Raw genomic sequence first — 20,551 nt, 5'->3', positions numbered from 1 at the left:
CAACCGACTCGTGGCTGCTGCTGGTTCTGGAAAACAGCATAAAAGCCCCCACCCATTGAAACAGGTACAAATGGGACTCCGTTTTGTCTTCGCCCCGCTACACCCTCTTTCATTCTTCTTCGAGAATCTCATTGCGGTCATTCCGGTTCTAGAAAAAAAATGACACGTCGCCATCGTCATCCCCTCATGATGGGGCAACGATCTGAGACCGGCCTCTTTTTCACTGAACCCCCCCACCACGCACACCTTTCCTATTCCACTTTTTTTTCGCAAACTCTTCTGTTTCATTCGAACTGTGGCCGATTTTTCTTTTTTTCCGTTCAAATACGAGCGTAGAATATATATTTACCTTTGTCGGCTTCGGCATCGTTGAAGAATTTTCCGGCCGTGTACTCGAACTTGCCGTACTCGACGCCCTTGTGTTCGCTCTGCACCCACTTCTTCTGCCAGGAATCTGGGGGAAAAGATGAAACCGTGGACGGGGAAAGCAGTTAGAGCGAGTGTTGAGGGCGGTGGTTCCACCGGTTCCCGGTTCCGTATCCCTCCAGAAACTTGATTCCGGTGGGCACTACTTACCGTCCTTGAAATTCTCTTCAAAGTACACGTCCGCTGCAACGGCAGCGATGGCCAGGGCGCTGGCCAAAACGGTCACGAACGCACGCATTTTGTCACCAAACCAAATCACACTTTTGTTCACCGGAAAACCTTCCGATTATGATTCTATCCCGTGCGAGGAGGCCCCGGGTTGCGTCCTTCCTTTTCGAGGATTGTAACGAGAATGAAAATGGAGGCGAGCGTCACAAAAATAAAATAACAGACCGGGACCACGTTTGAAACGCGGCGGCCTCTGATTGGTTGCCGCAGCAGTGCTGCCAACTGATGTACGTTTGGTGAATCAAGAGAAATTCACATAATTGGCTTCTGAAGATAGCATAAAAAGGATCGTATTTGCATAAGGATAGTCTAAGGACGGTATCTTTTGGAAAACATGTATCCCGGAGATCGTAAAAGGACCTCAATTCGCTTGCCGGTGATGCTACAGCCAGATGGAACGCTGTGATTGGTCCGCGTCGCGCTTTAGTTAAGTTCGTTCCCGTTGTTGGTGGTGGTGGCGCTTCTGCCGCAACCGAATTTGAAGATTTGAATCGTCTGGCCGGCAACGTGCCGCGGCGCCTGCTATGAGTTTCGCTAATTACTTTTGCCAAAATGTCTCCGTTATTCGGTTAATAGCAGTATGCATTATATTCGCTCGTTTTAACGACGCGACAGGGTTTAATGGCTTCCCGGGATTTTCCTCGGTAAAATTATCGTGGTTTTTCAAAACATTTTACGTCACAAAAAATCGGTTTAATCTTCATTTAAAAAGCAACCTACAAAATCGCTAGATAGTGTTTAAATAACCTTCCATTTTATTTATTGCAGCAAGACATTAGATAAGACCAACAAACAACACAGAATTTCTACACCCGTACGTTATCAAAGTTGATTAGCATAATGCACCGAGTTGCAAGGTGAGCGTGTGGTGCACAGCATGCTTCACCTAGCATTTGCTCTTTCCACACCAATAGATAACAATGCAAATCTAGAACACGTCACATGCGTCCGTTTCCCTCCAACAGGGCAGAAACGCGACACCGTTTGCCACAATTATCGCTCTAAAATGTGGAACCAACAGAAACCAAGGGCAAACCTAAAATGCCCAAAACGATCGGCTGCTGTGCTGTATTTACCGGAAATGAATTAAACGGTATTGTGAGACGGACCAGTACATAGAACGTAGATATTCATATTTTATTCAAATCAACTCAACACAATAAGGTGCGATTTACAAAATGCTTTACGTTGAAGAGGTAACTGCGGAGGTACATACATGTGGATAATACTTTCGCGGTTATCGATTTCATTCTAGGATTTCATAGTTGTGTGTTAAGTGCCGTTCAGATCTCACTATCTCGGTTGCAGCTGCCATGGTATCCCCATCGAATGATGCGGATCGAAACAGACTGTGATGGAGACGGGTGACTGCTGAACACACTTTTGGGGGAAAACTCTGAGTGTTCTTTGGTGTATTAAATATGAAAAGAAATCTAACATCCTGAATGACACACAGCGCGGTAATGGCAGTGACAATCACCGATACTCCTTTGTCCTCCTCGTCCTCCATGTGCCCAATTAATCGGACTCATCGTTGTCAAAGTTCTCCTCGTTCTCTTCGCTATCCTCCAGATCGTCCTCCTCCTCCTCCTCGTCATCATCATCGTCCTCGTCCTCCTCGTCAGAAGATTCCTTGGTCGGCTTCTTCTTACCCCGGCCTCGTCCCCGACCGGTAGCAGCCGGTGCCTTTTTGGCGGACTTAGCTCCCTTCTTCACGACGCCCTTCGGTCGACCCCGGCCACGCTTCGGAGAGGGCTCCTCTCCGCTATCATCCCCTTCGTCCGACAGCACTGCCTTTTCGTGCTCCTTTTCCTCCACCAGCTTCGTATCCTTCGGCGAGAGGGCCCGGGCACGCTTTTTCGGAGCCACGCTATTCTGTTGTGTGAAGACCGCGATAAGGAGCGCGAAAAAATGAAGAAGCAAAACGGAAATCACCGTGTTATCATCACTACTACGCACACCACACGTACACATTAATACTCACTCTCTCCACGGCCGCAGGACGTCCGCGTCCCTTCTTGGGTTCTTGGGTTTCCACGTCCGACATGTTTTGCGGCTCCCTGAAAAGCACTTCCAAAGGCAGAGATTAGAGTCAACTATTGATCCTTAAATTTTGAACAAACAATGATGAGCATGCCGATAAGTCGAACACACAAAAAATGATATCCTTCTCAATCGCACTAATACACCCCCAGCGGTGTGCGCGTGTGTGCTGGTGTATTTCTTGGGTGGGTGGGAGCAAGAGAATCCGTACGATTAGTTTTCGCTTTCACATTACCAACTCGAAAAAACACGAATGTTTTATGCAATACCCTCCACTAACTCGTTATCATCAGCCACTATCAAGAACCATTCTTACCTCTTCTTTTCAAACGACTAGAACAAGAACGGTGATCCCAAAGAATTTGATTGGCAGCACACCGCACCCACTTCACCTTCGACAGGAAAACTTACTCCGGAAGCGCGCGCGTTCCCGCGGTCAAGTGCGTTTCCGTTCCGTGGCGTTCGTACACTAACATCGATTGATGTACGCACGCAATACCCACACTCACGAAGAACGTTGTGGTGTGCGTTATTATCATCCACCACCCCCGCGGGTTGGAAAAAGGATATATTTCGCCCTTGCTCGCCGTAAAAAGGATCCAGCTTTTGTGGGTGGCGGGAGAACCATTTCTCTGCGTATGCGTGTACCATGCTTATAGGGAGTAGGGTTCATGTTTCTCTTTCTATCATCCTCAAAAAGAGTACAGCGATGGGGTGGATGCTTAAGTACTAGCTGAAATGAATGTAATGTTACTTGCAACTGTTACTGTTCGACCATGCATTAATACAGAGAGGCTGAATGCTTTCAGCAGGCTTCCGAGGCCGTGCTGAGCACAGCATTACTAAAGAGAGAGCATAATAAAGGGATCACCAGAATCGGCAGAATCAAGGTATCAATCCAAGTGCCCTTCTTTTTATGGTTTATGTCGACACAAATGCTGGTTGCATTTTTCGATGCAGTTTGTTTGTGACCTTTATTCAGTGAATGGGATATTCCTCTCGTTTTGTGTACTCTAGTTTCCCTACCACTCGCAATATTACCTATATGAATGAAAACAAAAAAGTCAAATTACGTGCCACATGTTGACATATGTTTGCTGATGTTACAGCTATAGATGGCCAACGCAAACGTGAAAAAATTAACCTGGCTGCGACAACACTAACCATCATTGTTGCGCCCGTTACTAACTAGATGTATATCGATCGATGACGATACGGCGATCTACGATTGTTGCCAACACTTCTGGCGACTCTTTTTGTATCGATCAAAGAGAGCCGGTGGCAGGAGGATGCATCCATCCGTCCATTCAACATATAGTTGTGCTACTTCCGGAGCCTTCAAAGCGACTCCTACGTTCACCTAACATCTTTCCTCGCTCTACATTTTTCCTCGTCTTTAGCTTGTCCGAATCGATTTAAGGGTCCATCTGTGTGTACGCGTGTCTGTTTGTTAATTAGATTCATAGAAAATACAAATTCCACTACTAAAATGAACGAATTCTTAAATTCTACAACGGATTCTTCCGTGGGCGACCCCGGCCACGGGGGGTGGTGGCGGGCGATTTCCCAGCAACGGCAGCGCTTCCAGCACTGGCAGGAGAGGCACCGGCTGCCTTCTTTTTGTTCTTCTTCGGTGGCCTTCCGCGGCCTCGCTTTGGCGGTGTTGATACTGGATCTTCCGGTTCCGGTGGTGGGGCACCACGCTTCTTGGCCGGCACAGCGACGGCCACCGGTGTTGAAGTGTTGAAGCTGCTGTTGGTGCTTTCACCGTCTTCATCAGCCGAAATGATGTCTTCCTCGTCTGAACCGGACACCCGTTGTGGCGGTTCGGCACGTGCCTTTTTCGGTGTGATCGTTTCGCGAGCGGCACGTTTGCCGCCTCCTTCACCCGGTGTGTTGGCGGCAACAGCCGGTTTCACAGCAGCTGCCGGGCTGGCCACCACTTTCTTTGGGCGGCCGCGCGGTCTCTTTACCGGTACGGTTTCTTCAGTCATTCTGCTGAGTGTTTCTGAAAGTAGAATCGAAAACGGAAAAAAATTAAATTCGGTTTATCATAACCCCTAAAATTACTGTGGTAATCATTTTGCATCAAATTGGCCTAGCAATATACATCTGGTTAGCTGTGCCCTTCAGTATCGTAGCAGGCCAACTGTTTTTTTTTTTCTACTAGAGAAATCCCGCTCGTATCTCAACTTTTTTTTATCGTCCAATCTCACAGTACGCCGAAGCCTAATTTTCCGTAATTTTTGAGATGTTGAGAGAAACTTCTTCAAAACATTTTTTTACTGTAACTTCCGTGTAATTTAGCACTTACAAAAAGGCATTTCGTTTAATAGACTAGCCCCTACAAGCTACTAAAACAACATGGCCACCGCACGCTGCTCCGCCTGCCTAAACCGAAAATTCCTTTGCAGATAGCTGGGGATTCATCGAATTTGTGGCCAAAAAGATTGCGCATGGTTTGCATGTTTCTAGGCACCAAAAATAACAGCCGTCGATTGAACGGAATCTGCCGAGCGCTTAAAAATTCAATAACCAAAGAGCCTTAAATTCTAATATGATTAACAAGAAAAAAACGCTATAAAATTTGTCCAACCCAACTCCACGGAGCGATACTGTTTTTTCGACAGGAAATATCCTGAATACGCAAAGATGTCTGGTCTTTTTCACTAAAGAAATAAAACCGCGTTAATCTAGCTTGATACATTCATTAAAATAGCGAAGCGTATGCACGATAAACTCAATCAAGACTCCATCATCACAGTTTGACTAAATTAAATTTCTATTGCGACCAGAAAAATATGCATTCACTCCCGCGAAGGAACACTTTCAGCGGTTCAACACCGACCTTACTTTTCCCGGAGGCCAAGCGGTACGATACACGGGAGCTAGAATCTTTTGACGGCGAGCGATTGAGTTGATTTCTGGATATTTCCGGACGGAATAACGATACAGCGCGATTTTCCGCTAGCAACCACGCAAGTCCTTGTTTAATGAGGAGCGTCACAAAATTATTCTCCGCCGCCCGAACCAGAGGAAACCTTCCGAAAAGGGCGCTCCAGAAGCTAAGCCGTCGTAAGAACACGCACAAGAAGAAGAGCTTGGAAAATGGCAGCCGGGAAGCACGCCGCGGGGCCGCCTTTCCTTCTCCACCAAATCCCTCCCGAAAAGCCAAGCCACACCCGGACGCGGAACGACCACGCGAAATTTGGGGGCCAGCAGGAAAACTTACCGGGATTATTATGCACCGGGATCCGGGAAAATTCGATAGCTTGGCGCACAAATCGGGTGCGCGCGGTAGAATTTCGGGCAAAAGATAACGAAAGACGAACAAAACGTAGCAACAAACTGTTTTCGATTCTGTTGAGCGCGCGTTTAGCGGCCCGAGTTGGGGGCTCAGACAGAGTTTTTTCTGCTTCTTTTTCCTAACGCGGATTTTTCTCCTCTTCCTCTTTTTCGTCACGTGGTGAATTTCCGGATTCAAATTCAAACTTTCCGCGCTTCAACCCTGGAAAACTGTTTCGAGTTAAGAAACGCGTGTTGAACTGCAATTTTACTAAAACTGGGAATTATTACCATTTCTCCTTTGAGGGCTCCTTTGAGTGCTATAGAAACAAATTCGAGTGATTTGCAACTCCCGCTGGAAAAGTAACAACACTGCAGCACAAAAAGACGGGGCTGAAATAAGGAAAAAGGATTCTGATTCCTTTTACAATACCACCGGAACCAATTCTCAATCAACCCGAGAGAGTACAAAAATTTGCGACCGTGATCCGGGACTCTCGAAAGAAAACCATCGGAAGATACTCCGGTAAGTTGCATAATAGGTTCCTGATTCTGCAAGGAACGTTCGATTTCTCCACCCAGCAATCATCACAGCCGGGTAATTTTTTATTGATTTTTACACGATTTCCGATAAATGCCACCACAACGATCGGAAAATAATTTTAATACTCTACTAAATTAGTGCCACAGTGTCGCTGATTGGATGCCTGAACAGGCAAACGTCCTTTGGCTAAGGGTCATCCATATTTATGCACAAAATACAAAGGTGATGATTACGTCCCATCACGTTAATCGCAACATCTTGATTAACACTGTGTCAGTCGCCTCATCCGGGGAGATTGAAGCCCTTGGAAACGAACAGTAGCCGGAATGTATGAATAATGATCGATACCACACTTCATACGAATGATCGAGGATGGGGAAAGTGGTTATCAAAATTTGAATATCCGCTGAATAGTGGAACGACAGCGACTATGGAACGAACAGCAGAGAGGAATCCAAATGGCCACTAATCGTTTCGAAGCTGGCTGAGGGCCATAAATTAAAGGATCAAACCGCTACAGGTTGACTTCCAATTTTTGCTGATCGTTTCATACTTACGGACCAGCAGATGCAACAGATTGCTGAAGCGAGCTTTCATGTGTTTATGTAAGATTAGCATTTGTTTTAAATCTTTTTAATGTGCAATCTTTAATTGTAGTAGATTCATGATATTTATTTTTTGCAAAACTGTGCCCGTTACTTCCGCTTGATTAAGCGAGAGGTGGAAAACCAGAAAAGAAAGTAATACCCGCATCCAACCCATACTAACTGAGGCAGACCGCCGCACTATTCCGGTATGCCATTCAGTTTGAGAGATAGAGTAGCGGAATTGGTGACGACCTTTTCCATTTTTTTTTTTTTTGCAGATGCGCCACAACCTTTGAGAAATCGTGATTTTCTCTGCACGGCGCTAGAGTGCAGTCATCGCATTGCATATCGCTTTCATTTGTCCACAAAGTCACGAAGACATGCTGGCGCTAAAGTCGGCCTTCCATTTTTCTTTCTCTTCTGCGACCCTATCTAAAAGCAAAAAGAACAACACGGGGCAGCATCATGCATATCGTGGGATGATCACGAAACACTATTTGCTGAAAATTTGCTTGGCCATGTTTCATTTACTTTTTTCCATAACCCAAGATGCAAATAAATGATTTTAATTTGAAAACCACGCTATATTCGAATTTGCTGATTCGTGCGCGAGGGACAAACGCAATCAACGAGCACGAGAAAATTTCTTACATAAATAGTTTGTGAATGTACCGTTTATACCCATCACCCATCAGAAGACCCTTCCTTCGCCGATAGGTAGCGGCCGAGAAGATTAAAGTATTACGCCATCCCGCGGTTGCCACCATAGGTCATCAACGATTTTTTTTTATTTTCATTTCAAATAGTCACGGGAAGTGGAAATCGTGTTGCGTTAGGTCGCTGTTTCGTCAGGTCGAATGTTTCGGTCACCGGCACATGCAGTCGACACCGATAAATGAAGAAATTACGGGACTGCAGGGCGCAACAATTCTTCCATCCTGCAATTGTTGCAATTTTATGGGTTTGGGCCGAGCCAACAGTTTGTTGGCCCTTTTATGTGCAACAGTTTTTTTCTCCTTTCTGCAGCGTGAGAAATGGGTTATGGGGCGTGAGGGTAGGGTAGCATCAAGTAAAGATAGCCTAATTTTATATCTGAGCATACAACCCTGGCTGTGAGATTATGGGTCTGATGAGCGATGAGTCGGGTCGTGTTTTGTTACGAAGAAAATGTGCCAGGTTGAATAACTCTCTGAAGGCTCAATCCTAGGCACGTGATACCGTCCAAGTGAAAGGAAGTATTTGAACGCTTGGCCACACTCGGACCCACCGTGCTGTCATGGATGGATGTCATGGGATTATTCATCACCGTACGCATCATCCTCATCAAATGAAAGTAAGCCAAATTCAAATCCCGTCCATTTGTCGAAGGTCATGCAGCTAAAGATGATTCCAAGAGCTTATGACAAGAAGCAGCGCGTTTGGAGATCACTCAACTCATGTAGATCACTGGACTCAACCTCATCCACGATCCTCGTGACTGACAAAGAAACAACAAACCGACGGCGCTATTTAACGGTGACAAATTTTTCGATTTTTTTTATTTTTTTAGATTTTTTCTCGGTTACAGTTACTGCGCTGCGCTTGGAGTGGAGCAGCGGCGCAGCTATGCCTACAACAAAATGAAAACTAGGACAAAGGAGAGAGAGATATTTACACGGAAAAACAGGAGGGAGAATAGGAGACGGGTTAACAATCTCTGATCACACGTGCGTGTCCCTGCGCTAGTCCATGCGGATGGTGGACGGGGGATAGACGATAGCTACCAACCGCAGTGACCGTTCCGACGGGATCCTTCTACTTTGCTGCACTTTGCTAGCGGATTGCTCCTGCAAGAGACAAACTGGTGGTCCACGGTTATTGGTGCGCACGGTATAGTGGCGCTTAACAACGATCGTGTTGTTGTTGTTCGATCTTTAGGCGGGGGGGTTCTCAGGGGACCACCATTTTGCTCTCGCAGGTCCAGATGATCGCAGAGTGCAGAATGATGAATCCTTGGAGGGACGGTCACACGGAGTGCAGCAAGCGCACGGACAACACACGTTCTCACACACACGCACACACACACACTTGTCCAAAGGATCACCAAGGATCACCGCAGATCCTGCGCCAACCGATGTCCCAGGGTGCGCACCGAGCTGGTGCCTTTTTGCTGTCCCAATCGCGGGGCACACGCACAAGTGCGCTGGTGTGTGTGTGTGTATGTATGTATGAGGACACTCCTCGCTCGCAGTTGATTTGTGGGGGGCGATGATGTTGTTTGCTGCGTGTTTTTTTCCATGTTTTTTTTCCATTCTTCACATGCATTTGCGCGGGTTTTTGGGGGCTGGGGGCGTTGTCAGGTTTTCCGGTCCATTTTCCAAGATCGTTTCATCGTTCGGGGGCTCTGTCTACTATCTTCTACTCTACTGATCTCTCTACTTGTGTTTGCGTTCCCATTGGGGTGGGTGGCACAAACTTAGAAGGGAGCACCGTACGAGCCCGATGGGATCTGGGGACGGGACGGAGCACCGTACGAACCGGACGGAACCGACGGAGCACCGTACGAGCCGGACGGGATCGAGGCGGACGAGGTCTGCAGGAACTGGGCGACCTGGATGGCCTGCTTCACTCCCTCCAGATCGATGCCGACCACGCGCGACGAGTAGCCACCGGACGATGGGACGCCATAGGTCGAGGAAGGTGGTCCGTACGAGCCGGATGGGGCACCGTAGCTACCGGAAGGAGCCGACGGATAGCCACCACCGGATGACGATGACGACGATTGGCTCTCTTCACGCAACAGAATCTGACGGATTTCGTTCAACAGCTGGGGATCGACGTTCAGTCCCTCGGAGGTTTGGACTCCGGCCGGAACGGCCTGGTACCCGCCACCACCGCCGCTGCTGAACGAGCCCGAGCTGGAGAAGGATCCACCGCTGACGGCATATCCGCCGCCGCCACCGCCGCTCGAGTAGCCGCCACCGCTTGAGTAACCGCCGCTCGAGTAACCACCGCCGCCACCACCACCACCGTGGCTGTAGCCGCCGCTACCACCGTGACCGCCCGAGGATGGCCGGTTGTAGTTATATCCGGATGGTGGTTCGGCAACGGCAACGGCTGCCAAGGCGAACGCCAAAAACTGTGGACAAAGCAGTAACAATGCGATTAGGAAACGGAATGGTGAGACGGAGCACGCTACGCGCTGCACGTGATCGCAAGTACTCGATCCAGAAGGATTCTATATTCGATCGTTTCTCCTTTAAGCGGACTAAAAACTCGTAATATGTTTGGTCAATATTCTCGGTTACTTGGATTTACTAAGCGTATTTTGAGAGCTGAACTTGCTGAAATATTTGGCAGAGCCTGAATACGTTTAGTACATCCAAGTACCCTAGAATATTCACCAAAAATATTGCGCGACTTTAGCCCACTTTGCACGGATATTTTGGATTGTTTCGGTTAGAATCGGGATCTAGGAACGAGTAACACTAGGAACACACAAACACGCGGTACGGAATACACCCAGGAACACTATAGCACGGGACCATACTACTTACCACGGCAAAGCTGTTCATGGTACTTAAGATAATAGAAAAAAACACGGGAGGGACTAAAATTTAGATGTTTGCTGAGACGAGTGTTGTGACCGAGTGTGGCTTCCACCGGGTCTGCTGGCACTCTTTATACCACGCTCCGAATGACGACGAAGATGGCGGCGACGCCTGCGTTTACTACTACTCCGCGATGCCGGACGACACCGTTCCCAGCTACTTCTTCTTCGTCGCTCCGCAAGCCGGGAACTTGGAGGGAGAGGGAACCGAAAATACGGTTCCATTGCGTGGAGTACCTGGTCCTCCGGGGAGTGCTGAAGTCTGGGTTCGTTCGCGTTCGCGTATTTCGTTTTTTTCGTCTTCTTCTATTTTGATGATCGCCGCCGTCGAGGCGCTGCCATTTCGCTGGTGGGATTCACTTTCATTGCTGCGTCCAACGGGGTTCCCACCCCATCCTACACGCCCCAGGGGCCAAGCTTTCACTCTCTCTCTTTCCCTCTGTCTTTTCTCTCTCTCTCACTCTTCTCGTGCAATCACGATCGTTGCGGATCGTCGAGTGGGTTGCACGTTACTCGCGCATGTTGTTGTGGTTGTTGTTGGCAACATCTTCAGATCACGCTCATCCCGGGCGCTGGGCCGTGCAGACTTTTCGTCAGATTTTTTTTTCTTTTCATTGCTCCCTATCTCTGTCTTTCTCTCTGCCGAGCTACGTAGTGTACAATGATCGATCTGAAGTCCCTTCCACTCTCCGGCCCACCCGTTTGGAAACCCCCTTTCGGCGTGGATGATGCTGCGCTTCGCCAGCTCTTCTTCACGTCCCCTACTACTACTCTACGGATCTATAGCCACGGTAGGCTCGACTCTGCATCTTCAGTTGAAGCATTGCATCGACCTCCCTCTCCATCCCCTTCTGGGCACCTCATGCGCATTGGTTTTGGAGAAGCGTGAACGCTGGCCATCACTCGTTGGTTATCGCGATTTTTCTTCAGATTCCTACCTTGGCGCCTGGATGACCCTTCGCTGGTGGTGAGGTGCTGCGTGTGTTCCGCAGCTGATACCGTCAAAGTGGCTCCCTTCCTCGGAAGGTTTAGTGGAAGTTACAAGCCGATCAGCTTGGGGTGACTGCCGTTTGCTGTTCGCATGAAAAGTGAATGTTGCCTTCGGCCTTAGACAAGTGAGTGCGCGCATCATCGCATGATCCTCGCGGACGTTCCTCCTGCTCCTCTGCCTTCCCTTCCTGCACTCTAAACGGGTTTCGAATCGAATGAGAGGGAGAATGATACTGAGGGCATACCAACTGGAAGGATCGTTCGATTGTTGCGTGTATTTTCGGATGTTCATCAGTACACTCTGTGGCGAGGAATTCCCTCCGCCATCGGTCAGATACGATCCATCGCCAATTATTGGTCACTTGTTTATTTACCTAGAGGGTGGGTGGATGGGTGGAGAAGTGGTATGATGAATTTCGAAACGGAGGAAAGGTGAAAGGGGCACAAAACTCCGGAGCTCGCTTGATTAACGGTGACAAATTTTCTATTTATTTTTTCGATTTTTTTTTCTCTGCATTAATGTTTTTTTTTCTATATCTTTTCATCGTCTGCGATCCATTTCATTCACTATCGTCGTTGGCGTTGTGGCAGTCTATTGAGGTACACCGTAGGATCCGCTCGGTGGTCCGTAGCTGTTGCTCGGTGGCTGCTGATCACCCTGCCAGTACTCGGCTAGTGGAATGCTCTGGATCGGCTGCTCCAGCATCAGACCAATGATGCGCTCCATTCCACCGCGCGGCGGTCCGTACGAGGTGCTGGGACCGGAGTTGGAGCCCCCACCGTTCTGTGAGGCCGATTCCTGTTCGTGCTGCAGCAGCACCATCTTGACCTGCTCCAGTAGCTGCGGATCGACCATCAAACCTTCGGACGTCTGCTGGCCCACCGGTTTCTGTAACAGTACGCCACCGGCACCGCCACCATTGCCGCCGAATCCACCACCGTTTCCGTTGCCACCGAAGCCACCGTTGCTGTGACCGTTGCCACCACCGCCACCGTATCCTCCGTTACCGTTTCCACCGGGATAGCCACCGGGCAGTGGTGCTTCCGCGAGCACCGTAGCACCGATCAACGCCACACACTGCAAGATACACCGGCACAAGGTAGTTACGCATTACACTCACACCGTTCACACTCCAATCCATCACTAGACAATTCCGTCCACAACAATCCACATCGGATCGGCACCGCACGACCGTACGGCCGGACTACTTACCGCAACTGCAACTCCAAACACGCGCATCTTTTCCTTCTGTTCGTGTTCCGTTCACGGACTCTCCGGGGATGTTCTAGACTAAACCTCACAATCGAACGCCACTCGACAGAATGTGCCATCCGGACGATTGTTCCTAGCGATTTATAGTGCTCCGAAATGCGAATTGTCCTTGAGTTCTGTCCATAGATCACACCATAGGTACCTAGGCTGTCGTCCAGCGGTCGGACCTCTAAGGCCGACGCACCATCTCGCCATTGCACGTACGGCTGCGGCTACTTTTGGAGAAGAATAGACGCGCTAAAGCGCAGGCACGAGCGCAATCCCCCCGGCCGATCGGCGGTTGCCGATTATCGCGAGTCGAGCGCTTAATTTGTGGCGTTGCAATGCCGCCGCCAGCCGTCCGCGTCCCCATGCCGTCCAAGAACCGGGCACCGGCACCGGCACCGGTGTTTGGCCATCATAATTGTGGGGTGCAGATGGACGCGGTAAAGCCGCCACCGGAGAGAGGGGACAAAGGGGTTCTATTCCGATTCGCAACAAAACGACGCGCTGGGAAGATGAGCCCGAGCGTGATGCGCCGCTCACGGGAGCCGTTTAGCCGCTCCATACATGGTCAACAGGTGATCGCCGTACACACGCGCAGGAGGAACCGTACACACGCGCAGGCATATACAGACACTGAGATCCTAGGCCCCCCGCCTCTTTGGTTAACGAAACGGGCCAGACGTATTAATCTGCTCGTTGATTGTTTTCCGATGCTCAGCGAAGCACGTGCGAAGCATTAGTCTCCCCCCCTCCTCCCTTTTGGATGTCTTCTAAAACGGATCAACCATCGGATGGGATCGTGAGGTGGTCAGTCGGTTCAGTTGTTGGCCAGAGGAGGGATTGTGTTGCTTTTTTTGTTGTTGTTGCCATCTGGTGTCATCTTCGGGGGCTTCATCTTGGTACGCAAAGCCCCATTAAATTAGCGAAGCGACTGGCGGCGAGCAGACGTGATCTCGTTGCCCTCGAACGCGATGGAGGGACCTCGTAAAATGTTGGCCAAATTACTGCTGATGGAGCGGAGGGGTGCACGCCACTCTAGTGGAGCGTTATGATGGATGCTCGCTTTGACACGAATCACCGTATCCATAGCAACGACGCAATCAAGACCAGTGTAAAAGTGTCTCCTATGGTAACGATGGCAGATCAGAGTTGCCCTGACCGTCGTCGAGTGGTGTAGTATAGTGGCTCGCTCCATCTGACGGGCCACCGGAACACTTGGAATTGCAACCAACGCGCCGGTACGGTTTGACGTAACGTGCCCGGTTGACTCAATACGCGGCGTCGCGACCAGCGAGCCGAGGTTCCGCAAAAGGTTTCCGGCGCGATGTTTCCCAAAACGTTGTCCTCCAGTTGGAAGGTGCATACATACTTATGCACACCAGCAGTGGCAGCAGCCAAAATCTTTCAATCTCGTTTCCGCCACTTTCGTCCGGCACTAAAGGGCTTTGGTTGTTTCCTTCGGTGGATTGATTGTTTTGGGAGTTGATTCACCGCGTGTGGTACCCCCCCAAAAGTGCCAGCGGCACTTGACACGCGTGCATGGATACCGCGGGCTTATCTCGATTGTCGGGTGCCATGGAAAACCACCAGCCCCTTTTATGGTTTGCTGTTTCGTTTCGGACCCGGCATTAGACGCAGGTAGTAATTAAGAAGAGGGACGCCCCTAGCGGCAGAAGCAGAGAGCGTGTGCAGATGAGTTTATTATCCGCACCGACATAAGGGACCTTTGGAGCTACGCTCCGTCCAGTTACCAGTCATGTAGCCGTTAACATTTCGTCTCAATTTGAAAAGCAGCATGCACCGTACACCGGAGATGCTGGCCACCGGCAGTCGTGATGCGACGATGGTGGATGTCAAGTACATTGTTTATTTGGTGATTGTTTAAGAAAAAGGTTTCTTCCATTTCCTCTCGGTCGGTGTATAATGATGGAAAACTGTTGCGAGAGAGAGAGAGGGTCACCTCACTACATAATCGCTTCTTAAAACAACCTACTGTGCTCTGGATTCAACAATGGGGTCCCATTTCGCAGATCATGTGCTCCCTACCAACAGCGCAACGTAATGGAAGACGAAGTTAATGTCAAACAGACGAGTCTAAAAACATGAGACAAAAACGCCGGCACAAAATTGGCAAAATTATGTCAGCATATTGGAGTTCATTACCTTCCATGTCTGTGCAGGGGATGGAAGAGGAAAGCATAGACACAACGTGGTGGACCGGCAAACAACAAGCAATTTGGCCTCAAGGCAAAACTCGTGCCGCCGACTCGATACGTCATGCATCCAGATTGTTTTTTTTTTTCTTTAATGTATTTGTCTTGTTTGGCACTACTTCCCAAGTTTTCGGCTGCTGCTGCTACACCATCCACCACTCCAGTAGCCTCCGGAAGTGGAAACCAAAAGGAAGGAGAGGCCCCGACCGAACAACCCTACAGCTCAGCTCTGAACAGTTTATGTGATCCGAAGGGGGCCACGGGGATCGGTGCGAGCGTAAAAAATATAACCCACGGTTCACGGTTTCGTGTAATGAGGATCGAGATCGTTTGCATGTGGCCCCCAGCACCTTGAGAGTGACGTCCATCCACGATCATCGTTCCCTTGCTCTTCTCCTTCGAGCGCTGGGGCCCCTGCCACTGGCAGGTTTGGTGGTAAAATGGTTTTCGATTGATAGATTGAGCATAAGGTCACGGAGCAGCGTAGTGGTTGTTTGCAGCAACAATTAGCCGGTGTGTGGTCAGTTCTCCCGGGAAAATCGACAACATAGTTGACCCAGTCAGTCCAGTTAAATAGATTGATTTTCGATGTTCGATCCAATGTTGCTGCTGTTGCTGTTGGAGCTTGCGCTAAACACCAGATGCGATGACAGATCGGACACTTTGCCAAATATATCCAAACCACATAGCATGATTCCCTTGCTGAATTGTAACTACCAAAGCAGCAGCGACCATGAAACACATTCCCTATAGCAACCGCAGCAGGAGGGCGAGGGTTCGTCGCTTGCTGCGTTTCTGCGAGTCTTTTGAAATGCGCTCGGAGTACGTGGTTTTCGGGGGAGAGGGAAACCGAACCGATCCGCAGCGAACGGTGAAAGATAGTGATCGGCGCGTAACGGCTACGAGCGAGGAAAATGGTTAATTTTCATTAGCAATTGTGTTTGCAGATGTAATCAATCCACTTGAGCGGGTTAGTGGATGTTGCATGCTAAATCCAGCGAGGCGCTGCAGTGCGCCATTTTTCACAGAGCACTAACACTGTGTCCCTCGCGCGCCGTGGTACATTATCGCTCGTATCGAAGGTTAAACGAGATATGTTTATATTATGCCTGTCAAAGTATGTCGCACGATTGTTTCTATGTGCGTGCGCGTGTGTGTGGTTTGGCCATTCCACAAATTCAAGGTATCCATTACCCAAAATGACGATATCGAAACATTACCCTGCGCGTTTCCTGCTCTGTAAAACAAAAACCACAATTTTCGTGAAGGACGTTGGCAGATTGAATCAAGCGATCGAACAACAAACAACCGAAATGACCCCGGCTGTACCCAGGGGTAGCTTCCTCTAGCTCGTCTCAAGCTGCGCTCTGTGTACAATGTTGCTGCGAAAGCAATTAGGCTCATCATCCAATACTCGATACGATGACCAGAGCTGACGGTCGATTGGGTTGGCAGTGGCCGTGTGGTTACTGAATTGAATGGGGAATTGGAAGGGCCATCGTGTTTGGAAACTTATGGATTAGCTCGCATCAGTTGATGCGATAATACGGCTCGCGCCATCGCATCGAAGCATCCTCCACCGCAGCAGCAGCAGCAGTTATTCAACTTTCATGCCCGGTCCCGGATTGGCGTCACGACGACAACGTTCGAATGGTACGATGCCGTTCAGGAAAGAGCGGCGAGTGGCGAGCACCTAAAGTGCATTCCTTCATCTCGTGCGCGAAATCGTTGCGGATGGGAAGAGCTTCCTGAGTTGTAGCGGTGGACAACACCATGAACAACGCGTGGTCGTCGTGGACGATTCTTAAGTTTCGTAACACACCAGCCACATCGTGTACCATCCACCCATTGGAGCGTTCGCTGATAGTTTCGCCTTCAGTACAGTTGTCCAGCACACGCCAGTTGGCAGCACACGACGGGGCATTCCCTCGCCGCTGATGGGTTTGGCATTGGAAAATAGTCCAACCCCCCAAAGATCGGGGGGCGGCACGCTAATGTTGAACCCCGTATGCCTATCAGGTACGAAATTGCTCCACCAAATCGAGATCCAATCGTTGGACCAAACGCGCTTTCGGCAGGTGTTGTGGCAGGCGTGAGAATTGCGCTGTCGGTAACATCGCTCCACGTTGCTCCACATACACAACCGTCCGTCAGTTGAGCAATAGTCAGCCTAAACCTTGTCTGCTTTACTTTTGAATGTCTCTCTCTCTCGCCCTTCCCAAAAAAAGGGGATGAGGACCGTTCATCTTTTCGCGCCGTTTGGAGGGAGTGGCACGGGCCCGGTTTTCTGTTTGCAACAATAATCGCGGATGTTTTGTTTATGATCTTGTCTGCTCGTTCCAGCCCACTATTGTGTGGCGTCGATGGGACGAACGACGTGAATTGCCCAGGTACCAATCTCGACGAGATTCACGATGCAATTGCTTTGGTGATAAGAAAATCAAACGATCGCATATCACGATCACTTTTATTCCCATTCCCAAAGCATGCTTTCATGTGCCAGCATAGAAAATAGCTTTTGCCTTCGAGGCACGTGGCAAACTCAGCATGCAGCATCAGCCGACGATCACTATTACGTGGGATGATAGTGTAATTGATTCAATTATGGAGTGGTACCTGGCGTATGTAACACCACCGCTATCCAATGGTTTGCCACTCGCCAAAATACACCAAACCATTAATCATCGTGCGATCGAAGGGGTGGCCATTGATGGAAAAGCGTCGATCCGGAGGTCCAAGGCTTATACCAGTTCGAATCCGGCCACACAGAATATGTCATATCTCAGCAAAAAAATGACGTTAAAAGAAACGAGAGGAATCGTTTCGTAGGTTTTCTTATTGTCTTTAAGGAGAAATATTGATGCGAAATATTCGTCTGTTTCTTATATGAACAATATGGTATTTTGAGATGAGTTTGGAAAATCCAAGGATTTTGTTCCTTTTTCCCCAGCCAAATCGGGTTTTCATAGTGAGAGTGTGTAGATTTTTCATCACCGATAACTGTTAAAGGCGTAGTTCAATACTGACCAAACTTTTATTACTAATCAAACAAATAACTACGATTTAAACGCTGAATTACAAAGTGAGCACTAGAGGCGCTGAAGTGAATAAAAATTAGTGGCAAGACTCTTACTAAAACAGGCTTACAGCTAAGGTGAGAATGGGATAAGGATAAACGGTAGTAATGCATGGGGCTAAGACTATGCCACACCGTGCCATGTTGTGGTACCCGAGGACACTTTAGACGTCCTTACAGAATCAAATCATAAAATCGCATCCCTCTTCATCGGTGACCTCGGTGTGATACGCGAAAACTCGCAACAGTGTCCGATCCCATCTTGAGAGGCTCTTTTTTACTTTCTTCTTTACCGAAAATTAGCTTCTTAATTACCAACCAATCACTTGCGTACGACGATGACGATGAGACGAGGGAAAAAAAGAGAAGAGTGAAAGGGCGATTCCTCCATCGATAACACGCATCCGAGTATGCAGTAGATGGGGACCCCTGATGGACCCCACGTATGAGCGCTTCTTCTCTTCTCTGCTACGCGGCAACCAGCGTCATCATTGGCCGATGGCAGGTTCCTTTCGATTGAACGACCTTGACCAACTTACTCTTGGCCGGTCCTCAACGACAAACGATGGTGACAGGACAAAGGGAGCGACACGAGGAACAGCGGCCAGCGTAGCCAACGAAGCCAACATGTGCACCAGCACCGGCAGCAGGGCATCATTACAGCGTTGGCCAACCCGAACTCGAACATTCATTTTCTCCGTTACCTCCTTTTTCAAGTGGATTCCTCCTCTTCGCGAACGCACACACTCTCTTGTGCCACTAAACGCGATTATGACGAGTCGGTAAACAGACGCAGGCAGTAGACATTTGACCACATTAAGTGACACGGATCATTAGATGTATTGTAGAGTCCACCCGGGTCGCCCCTATCGCCGCCGTCGCCGCCGGATGATGATTGATGACACAGGGGCATCAGCAGCAACTTGGTGGCGCGAAAGCAACTTCACCACCACGAGAGGGCTCTCATTAGACCTGACCAGGCGAGGAGCCACGACGCGCGCCCCGTTAAGCCGTAAGCGTAAGCAGCCATCTTCTGCTTTGAAGGAGATGAACTTTCACAACACCGCGAACAACTGTACTGCTGCCACCGGTCCGGGTCGGAGTTCCCCACCCTACCGCGGGGTGGATTATGCTACTGGAACTTGAGCATTCTTCACCGCTCGCCACAATCCGTTGCATCCTTACGAACGAGACGTGATTATCATTCGTGGGTCTTGAAATACATTATGCAAACAGTGCATCACACATCGCGATCCTGTGCGAGTGCGGTACGAGTTTTCTGTTTCTAAATCCTCTTGCGGCAAGGGGGAACCAGCGAGGTTACGTAACTACGTTCATGTGCAATGCTTTTTTGTGTTCGTTCTATACGATCTGCCTTGCCGGTGTTGTTGGCGAGGGATAGATGATAATCATTTATCAGAACCACTGGATAGCGATGGCCAGATGGGGGTTGGTTGTGTCACATAACCTCTGCAGCAGTGTGGCGAGCATGGCACACCACGATGTAGAAGTAAAGCTGGTAGAGCTGGGCTGGTTAGTCGTCAGGAATTGAACAGTAGCTTTCATACCAATCTTAGCAACCTTAACGATATCCTAGACGCCAAAGTCAACATACGAGCTCGGTAAGTCGAATCTAGTTCAAGTAGAAGAAGAGAAAAAACAAATGTAGAACAGTAACAGAAAGCCAAGAGAGTGCTTTAGTGGGTTATAGTCCTAGGGCTAGGACCTAGGTTCTAAGAAAAGGGACATTCCTCTAATTCGTTCCGTCGTAATCCTCTCCTGCTTGAAAAGCGGAAGAAAAGTCAAACGTACGAAGTAGTCTGTGCATTTAAACACACAAACGGCTTCCGGTTGATTGCGTCGTGATGTACTGTTGATCACGAGCGCAATCCATGTGACAATCAATTCAATTCTCCATCATTTCACGGATGGAAACGAGTGAAAGCAACTTCCACGTGACACTGCACCGCCTCGCTATTGTCTCTCGGTGCATTTCAATCCGTTTCCAAAGCTCGCTGCACGAAGGAGGCATCGTCTGATGCATTTTAGCTGCAGCACATCAGATGAAGAAGCATGAAAAAGCATTTTAATCTGTGAGTTCTCTCACAGATCGCCTCTGACTGCCGGTGGCTTATGCAATGGAGGATGCTTCAGTGAATGCACCACAGCAGCGGCCGCACTCATCATAATGATTAATCCACAGGGAGTACAGCATCGAGTGCGCTGTCGGTCGTCTCTCTCGTTATTGTGCCCAACGGATTAAGGAAAAATGGTAGGCCTACCTTTTTGGTGGCGAGCGATAACTTCCATTA

The 20,551-nt window shown here is 49.1% G+C and overlaps 5 protein-coding genes across 7 annotated transcripts in view; all 5 read right to left on the bottom strand.

Moving 5' to 3' along the window:
- LOC125949348 (calreticulin) overlaps positions 1–786 on the bottom strand; it is a 4,122-nt gene extending 3,336 nt beyond the window's left edge. The window contains exons 1-2 of the mRNA XM_049676313.1: positions 577–786; positions 350–454 (exon numbers count right to left, since the gene is read on the bottom strand). Of these exons, the coding sequence (XP_049532270.1) occupies positions 350–454; positions 577–664 (193 nt within the window). The 5' untranslated portion in view covers positions 665–786. The remainder of the gene's footprint in view (positions 1–349; positions 455–576) is intronic.
- Positions 787–1,765: 979 nt separating this feature from the next.
- LOC125949445 (chromosomal protein D1-like) lies at positions 1,766–3,152 on the bottom strand. Of its 3 annotated transcripts, none has more exons than XM_049676454.1 (3): positions 3,014–3,152; positions 2,639–2,714; positions 1,766–2,529 (listed from the first exon to the last, which is right to left on the bottom strand). In XM_049676454.1, the coding sequence occupies exons 2-3, from the start codon at positions 2,699–2,701 to the stop codon at positions 2,173–2,175; spliced, it is 420 nt and encodes a 139-aa protein (XP_049532411.1). In that variant the 5' UTR covers positions 2,702–2,714; positions 3,014–3,152; the 3' UTR covers positions 1,766–2,172. The 3 variants fall into 3 exon arrangements, with proteins under 3 accessions (XP_049532411.1, XP_049532409.1, XP_049532410.1); XM_049676452.1 differs by having other exon boundaries at positions 2,639–2,724; positions 3,014–3,136; XM_049676453.1 differs by lacking the exon at positions 3,014–3,152 and having other exon boundaries at positions 2,639–2,995.
- Positions 3,153–3,654: 502 nt separating this feature from the next.
- On the bottom strand, positions 3,655–6,061 carry LOC125949438 (uncharacterized). Its single transcript, XM_049676444.1, has 2 exons — positions 5,930–6,061; positions 3,655–4,705 (listed from the first exon to the last, which is right to left on the bottom strand). Exon 2 carries the CDS (start codon positions 4,689–4,691, stop codon positions 4,206–4,208), a length of 486 nt encoding a protein of 161 aa, XP_049532401.1. The 5' UTR covers positions 4,692–4,705; positions 5,930–6,061; the 3' UTR covers positions 3,655–4,205.
- A 2,598-nt stretch (positions 6,062–8,659) lies between these two features.
- LOC125949413 (keratin, type I cytoskeletal 9-like) lies at positions 8,660–10,741 on the bottom strand. The gene is made up of 2 exons (XM_049676406.1): positions 10,650–10,741; positions 8,660–10,231 (listed from the first exon to the last, which is right to left on the bottom strand). The coding sequence occupies exons 1-2, from the start codon at positions 10,665–10,667 to the stop codon at positions 9,569–9,571; spliced, it is 681 nt and encodes a 226-aa protein (XP_049532363.1). The 5' UTR covers positions 10,668–10,741; the 3' UTR covers positions 8,660–9,568.
- Positions 10,742–12,167: 1,426 nt separating this feature from the next.
- Positions 12,168–13,009, bottom strand: LOC125949436 (serine, glycine, tyrosine and glutamine-rich protein-like). The gene is made up of 2 exons (XM_049676442.1): positions 12,906–13,009; positions 12,168–12,770 (listed from the first exon to the last, which is right to left on the bottom strand). Exons 1-2 carry the CDS (start codon positions 12,930–12,932, stop codon positions 12,285–12,287), a joined length of 513 nt encoding a protein of 170 aa, XP_049532399.1. The 5' UTR covers positions 12,933–13,009; the 3' UTR covers positions 12,168–12,284.
- Positions 13,010–20,551: the final 7,542 nt, after the last annotated feature.

The sequence above is a fragment of the Anopheles darlingi genome, chromosome 2 (assembly GCF_943734745.1).
Source record: "Anopheles darlingi chromosome 2, idAnoDarlMG_H_01, whole genome shotgun sequence".
In the NCBI taxonomy this organism is placed as follows: Eukaryota; Metazoa; Arthropoda; class Insecta; order Diptera; family Culicidae; genus Anopheles; species Anopheles darlingi.
This window is presented reverse-complemented; position numbering and strand designations above follow the sequence as displayed.

Coding starts and splice junctions, on each gene's coding strand:
- LOC125949445 (XM_049676454.1), bottom strand. CDS start 2,701: ATGTCGGACGTGGAAACCCAAGAACCCAAGAAGGGACGCGGACGTCCT. Junction 2,530..2,638: donor GTCCTGCGGCCGTGGAGAGA/GTGAGTATTAAT, acceptor TTCACACAACAG/AATAGCGTGGCTCCGAAAAA.
- LOC125949438 (XM_049676444.1), bottom strand. CDS start 4,691: ATGACTGAAGAAACCGTACCGGTAAAGAGACCGCGCGGCCGCCCAAAG.
- LOC125949436 (XM_049676442.1), bottom strand. CDS start 12,932: ATGCGCGTGTTTGGAGTTGCAGTTGCG. Junction 12,771..12,905: donor TGTTTGGAGTTGCAGTTGCG/GTAAGTAGTCCG, acceptor TGTATCTTGCAG/TGTGTGGCGTTGATCGGTGC.